Source organism: Crassostrea angulata, unplaced genomic scaffold (assembly GCF_025612915.1).
Source record: "Crassostrea angulata isolate pt1a10 unplaced genomic scaffold, ASM2561291v2 HiC_scaffold_17, whole genome shotgun sequence".
Lineage (NCBI taxonomy): Eukaryota > Metazoa > Mollusca > Bivalvia > Ostreida > Ostreidae > Magallana > Magallana angulata.
In genome coordinates, this window is record NW_026441572.1 from 131070 (window position 1) to 137826 (window position 6757).

The 6757-nt window shown below is 30.8% G+C and overlaps 1 protein-coding gene across 1 annotated transcript; it reads left to right on the forward strand.

Moving 5' to 3' along the window:
• Positions 1 to 227: 227 nt before the first annotated feature.
• On the forward strand, positions 228 to 6429 carry LOC128168591 (uncharacterized). The gene is made up of 7 exons (XM_052834762.1): positions 228 to 299; positions 913 to 968; positions 1253 to 1633; positions 2340 to 2672; positions 3331 to 3865; positions 6277 to 6360; positions 6411 to 6429. The coding sequence occupies exons 2-7, from the start codon at positions 929 to 931 to the stop codon at positions 6427 to 6429; spliced, it is 1392 nt and encodes a 463-aa protein (XP_052690722.1). The 5' UTR covers positions 228 to 299; positions 913 to 928.
• Positions 6430 to 6757: the final 328 nt, after the last annotated feature.

The following is a 6757-nucleotide window of genomic DNA, read 5'->3' on the forward strand; positions in this document are numbered from 1 at the left end:
AGTTGAAGGTAAAGCCAGGGAGTTGTAGACCTTATCTAGATTCTTTTACTGGATTTACATTTCTTATAAATAAAAATACCTTCTTCAAAATTTGACATTCATTAAAATTCGTCCTTATTTGGTTTCTTAGTTATATCTAATGAATGTAAATGGCAAGGCATATCATAGTCATTTACAAAACTTTTCACTAACTAACATTACGAAGGTTACACACGCCTCTTGTCAAAAAACTTCCTCGTTAAATACGATGCAGATCACAATTAGGATATGCTGGGCTTAGACTAACACGTACTGTACATGTAAGTTTGGTTTTGGGTGTGTTTTGTGTACTCAAATGTTAGGTGGCGTGTAACAACTGCTTAAGGAAAATAGCCAAGCACATATTTGTTTTGATGATTTTTTTCTATTTAAAGGTGTTTTTGCAGGAGTATTCTTTTAATTGGGGAGTTATATATTATACAAATATTGACTGGGGTTGAGGGCAACATTGATTATATTAGCCCCCGAGGGACGAAACATTGCCCGACAAGGGAGCTAATATAATCAATGTTGCCCAAAAACACAGGCAATATTGTTAAAATTCGTCACATTCTGTCAAGATCACTTTTTCATATTGAATTGTGTAACACAGAAACATTTTAAACAGAATATTGAATAGGTTATATTATATTGAGATTAAATGAATGCAATGACACCCTATTTTAGGACTATTTAGGAACATAATTGGTTATGTCCTGTAGACGAAGTACATGATGTAAGATGGGTAATTTTCATCCTTGACAGCAAATTTGTTTAATGATCTTTTACATCCACAAACGATAATAACGTGGGATAATAACTGTTTTCATGATATATTTAGAATTGAATATTTCCATATTTTCAATGCAAACTTACTTTTTTATTATTTGACAGACGTGCTAACGGCAAAATGATGTTAATAATATATTTTTTGCTCCATTTTTTGGAAGGTAAGTGATATAAGTACACAAAAGAATTAAGTTTTTAACCTTTTTGACCATTTGTGTATATTCCATACAGCCATATTTGTTTTCTGATTTTACAATTTGTGGTTTCAATGTATGATTTTATTTATATTTTGCTAGTAGTACTTCATGAAAGTGATTGTGAATCGATTCTTCACAAAAAACAAAATACATTACATGTACATTACGTATTGGTCAAAGATGTTAACTTATTGTAAATGTTTTATTATTTTAACGTCATAAAAAGTAACGACGATCTTATTCTTTAGGAATCTTTCTGCTGACTATCACAACATCACCTGAAATAAACGTCTCCCTTGAATCAAACTCATCTATTGTGTTGAACTGTACATTTGAACTTGACGCCAATGAAGGCATCAGATATGTGTACTGGGGAAAGAAACTGCACGGCACTGATTACAATAAGTTGGCAGAATTTGCTTATAAGAATGCCATTTATAATATAGATCATGGTTTGAGTTTGGAAAACCGATCCAATCTTCATAGTTTCAGTGATACCTCTCAAAGCGCCATACTGGACATCACAGATGTAAGATGTGAAGATGTCGGACAATATCAATGTGAAGTAGAATTCTCGGTAGATTCAAAAGGAAAAACAGACCGGAAATACACAGATGTGTACATTCAAGGTATACACTTTTAAATATCTTGAAAGTCCACGCAGTTTTTATGATTATAATTTTTGAATGCAGTTTCTTTATCCATCAACATTTATTTCATACATTGATGAAAATTTGATGTTATTTAATTCAAAAATGATTTTTATATGTACCATAACAGAGACACGACAGGAATAAAATACATTGTAATTACAAAACTTATTCAAGTATAATCAAAGTATGGTTACATTTTCTTAAACCTTATCATTTCGGTTTTATTTATTCTTTTATTATTAATATAAAAAAAGTGGCTCTAAAATGACAACAAACTTTATAAATTTGAAACATAATCTAGAAACCTGTCATATAAGCAACTCAGGTTTGCACAATAATTTTTTGTCCAATTGAACTGCACATAAACAGTCAAATCTTATTAACTATAGTTTAAATTTCATGTACTCTTTTGGATGTTTAGTAATAATTAACTTAAGGCAGTGTTTTAATAAATACTTTGAAACGGAATAATTATTTATAATTTAACGTGAATTTGTCTGCATTTAGCTTCTATTGTGCAAAACTAGAGAGCAAAACAAACTTATATAACAGAATAGGCAATTTAAAAAATTACACATGTATAGTATGTTTCGCATTTGATTAACTATACAATTTCCTTGTCTTTTTAAATCATTCTAAGTTAATGCACTTTAAGTGAATGAATATTGTTTATGATTTAAAGCAAATGCAGAGAGACCAACAACATTCTTAGTTCACCCCAATAACAGCCTGGAGGAACATGAAATTCTGAATATTGCGTGTGTAGCAGTTGTCGGAAGTCCTCACGGATCGCTGGCCATATGGGAACAAAATGTCTCATCAAATACTTTGACACTTCTGAAAAACACATCAAAAGTGTTTATTGATACTGACAACTGTACATCTGTTGCAAATCTTACCATGACATATAAAGTCAGCCGACATAACAATGGAGCCAAGTTCATGTGCTCATCAAGAAATAAATTCACTAAAGAACCAGCCCCAGCCGCAGAGTTTGGTCCTATAAAAGTTCTCTGTAAGTCCTAAAGCATTAATCTTCAATAGTCCGTCTTATTAAGTAATTATAAAATCTAAAAATACAGTATAAATATGTTTTAAGTTTTTTACACTTTAAGGTGTAGCTAGTTGAAATGAATTAATGAATTCCAGCTTATAAGAAAATAATTTATTGCATACTCCTCGAAATTTCTTGATGTCTATCAAAAGAGTTTTATGATTTTTGGTATGAAAAGAAAAACACTCTGAAGTAGATACATGTAGCTTTTTGAAAAGAATAGGAAATTTTAGCTGATAATAAAACAAAACCCTATTGCATACCGTTTAAAATTGATTGGGCTCTAAAGAAAAAGTTGTCTGAGTATTGGTATAATGAAAGAAGCTAGGTCTTTAATTTTCTTTAATACAATATTTTCAAATACCCTGATTGAAGAAATCGACAATTTTCAATCAAACAATGAAATGAATATCATATGCTTGTATTATCATAACCTATTCGTCTTTTCTTATTCAAGCGTAAGTTCATTTATTTTAAACTTTGCACCGTCTTTTAAACAACGCATGAGGTAGTTTATACATTTTTTGTGTACTGAAAAGAGTAGAAACATGGAGATATGTAACATAAATCGGTGCAAAAGCTAACATCTTTCTGGGTTTTTTAATTTATTTTTTGACAGATGGTCCATCAAATACAAGAATTAATTCTTTCGATTTAAACGCACCACTATTCATTAAAGACTCTGTAATTCTTGAATGTATTTCTGACGGCAACCCGAATCCGATATATGCATGGAAATTTAATCACTCAAGTATTGGAAACAATTCAAAGTTCAACATATCTGCAGATAAATCCAAGTTATCATTTACCGTTACGAACATCTCCGACAGTGGTTTATACCAGTGTGTGGCATATAACTACATCAAAGGGAATATGTTCAACAGCTCATCCAATGTCACCATAACTGTCCAAGAACGACACGAAGAGGAGAATGCGCTGGAAATAGAAAAAACGTGTTTGGAAAACCCATGTTTATTTATACAAAACTGTATTATGAGAAATGGAAGCGCATTTTGTTCCATAAATATTTGGGCTGTAGTTGCAATTGCATTCATTTTCCTGACTCTGATTTTGGGAACAATAACACTGATGCTAATAATTTCGAAAGCAAATCATATAAAAAGAATCAACCGCAAGAAAAGAATGGATATTGGGTAAGTGTTCTTATATTTTAGCTCACCTTAAACCGGAGTTTTAAATAAGCGATTCTGACCAGGTGTTGTCCATCGTCCGTCCGTCTATCTGACCGTCCTTGTGACTGTAAACTTTCCACATTTTGTTACTTTTTTTCCTACAACTACTAGTCCAAATTTAAGCAAATCTGGTATTAATCATCTTCATGGAAAGGGAAATCTAAATTGTTTAATTCAAGGGTGAAACGTCTTCAATGGGGAGATAATCATAAAACGGTGAAAATAGGGCGTGTATCCTAAAAAATCTTTATCTCAAGAACCATTGACCAGAAGTTATAATATGTACATCAAACCTTACTCAAATAGTTTTAAGATTCTAACTTGTTCTAAAGAAAGATATATACATATATAGGAAACATTTTTACAAATCTTTTTCTCTAGGAATACATGTACAATGCTACACTTTGTAATATTTCTATGCAATCATCCTACAAAAGGTCAAGTTTCTTAATTGTATAAAACTTTACACCCAGACATAAACTATGGCGTCTGGAGGAGTTCAAAGTTCATTTTAAAAGTATATAAGGTTAATGTTTAAAATTCGTCTTCTCTAATATTAAAATGGTACAGTTTTGTGAGGTTACTATGCAAGGATTATCAGATGGTGTTGAATCTAATTCTTAAAACCATAACCCCTGGCCCAATACTGGGGTCCTAAAAGGGATTCAAAGTTCAATTTTGAAATATGTAGGGGAAATGTTTAAAATCGTTTCCTCGAGAATTAAATACTACAATTTGTGATATTACTACCACATGTATGCATGCATCCTTAGATAGTGTAGATTCTTAATTCTAAAAATCTTGCCCCTTCGAACCAATACTAGGGCATCCAGAGGAGTTCAAAGATCAACTTAGAAATATATATACATGAAAACAGTTTAAACATATCATCGTAATAATTACAATAACTTGCAATATTACTATGCAAGCGTCCTCAGATGGTATAGATTGTATTGTTTGCAAATGTCTACCCCTAGACCCATACTGGGGCTCCAAGAGCGGTTAAAAGTTTAACATAGAATTGTGTTGGAAAAATGTTTAAAAATCCTTCCCTTAAGAAATTCAAAGCTTCATTTAGTGATGTAACTATGTAAGCATCCTCATATCTTCATATCTAGGTCACAGTTACCTTCTTTCACGTTTGGTAATTACTCACTTAGTCAAATTTGTAACTTTGGTTTTATTTGGCCTCTTGTCATTAAACTTGTTAGTTGGTGTATTTTGCAATATGGGTCACAGTTACCTAGTTTTCACGTTTTGTAATTGTTCTTTGTCCAATTATGTTACATTTGGTATGTAGAGGATAGTAAGATTGGTCAGTTGATGCATCTTAAATCTTAGGATATCATGACAGACAGACATAAGGACAAAATTAATTATTAAACCTTACTTAAACATTAAGTACATGTGCGCTGAAAATAGAGTTAAGGGCTACACGCTTTTTATAAAGGAGTTTATGTAATTATGTGGCTAAATTGAAATTGATAAAAATGATCTAGATTAAGAATTCACTCAAAAGAAAAAACTAAAGATTTTGTGTCAAGAAGTGAACATAAGTACCAGCAACACTGAACGCAACACTAATAAGGATACTTGCTTTGGGATTTTTAAATACGGGAGATGAATTTGAATTGAACATATTTTATTGAATAAATCAAAAGGATAAGACACAAGTTCTAAAACTTAGATAGTCCTCTCCTAGTAATGAAATTTTATAAATATTGCCATACATTGAATATATTGAAATATTGAATACACATAAATATACATGGATAAACATAAATATACATGAATAAACAATCTACTGCATATATAATATCACCTTATAAATTCAAACATTTTTTGAAAAACGACCACATTCACTCAAAAAAATTTGTACTGTCTTGAAAATTTCAGTGTTTTGTATATTTGTCAACGAATCATCCCCACATAATAATAAATGTGCATCTATAATGTGTACGTAACTTAATGTCAATAGCTTATTCATTAGAGAATTCCGAGCTCTTGTATACTTTTTACAGACAAAAAACAAATGGTATGCATCTTCTGATAAACCACACGAACAGTTTGGACTGGCTATTAAGTTACAGCGGAATAAGTCAGAATTTAAAATACAGTTGTGTCTCAAACGTGTATGTGTTATGTTTAAAAATCTTTTTCCAAATGAAAGATGTTTCTGAGGCTTTACCGTATCATTGTATAAACATTTTTTGAATATTTTAATAGAGATTGCCTCCGGGAGATAAAAGGAAACAATATGAAACCACCTCCCAACAAAAGAATTGATTACCAAAAAGGAAATAACAATTACATTTAATGAAAATAATACGATCGTTTGATTTGATTGCGAATGCATTTTTTTCACTTTTTAGTGATGTTCACGTGTCGTATACTAGAGAGAACTTTGAAGATTTTGGAGGATATGCCGATCCTAAGGATGTAAAAAGGCCGGAAAAGTATAACTATTTTTTTCTGTTTAAATAAAGTAAGATGTTAATGTTTGCAGGTACGCCATTAATTATTGATATTCGTGTTTAATTAAGATTTATAAACCTTAAAATTTTATATTTCCGTAATTTATTTGGATTTCAATTGCAAATCACATACATTAAGGAGTGTTTTAAGAGTGAACATAATAAATGTTTGGTAAATTTAACTTTCGCATCAACTCAGTATAAATAAAGATTTTGCCAATAAATGAGCAGATAACAAGATATTTGAGTTGGTGTTGAACATAAGTTCCATAAAATGGAATTTGTATATAGGTTCTGTTTACAAATAAAATAATATTTAGAAAAATTTTCAAAGAAATCACCATTCCAATATATTTCTATTTCCCCTGGATCTAATTAT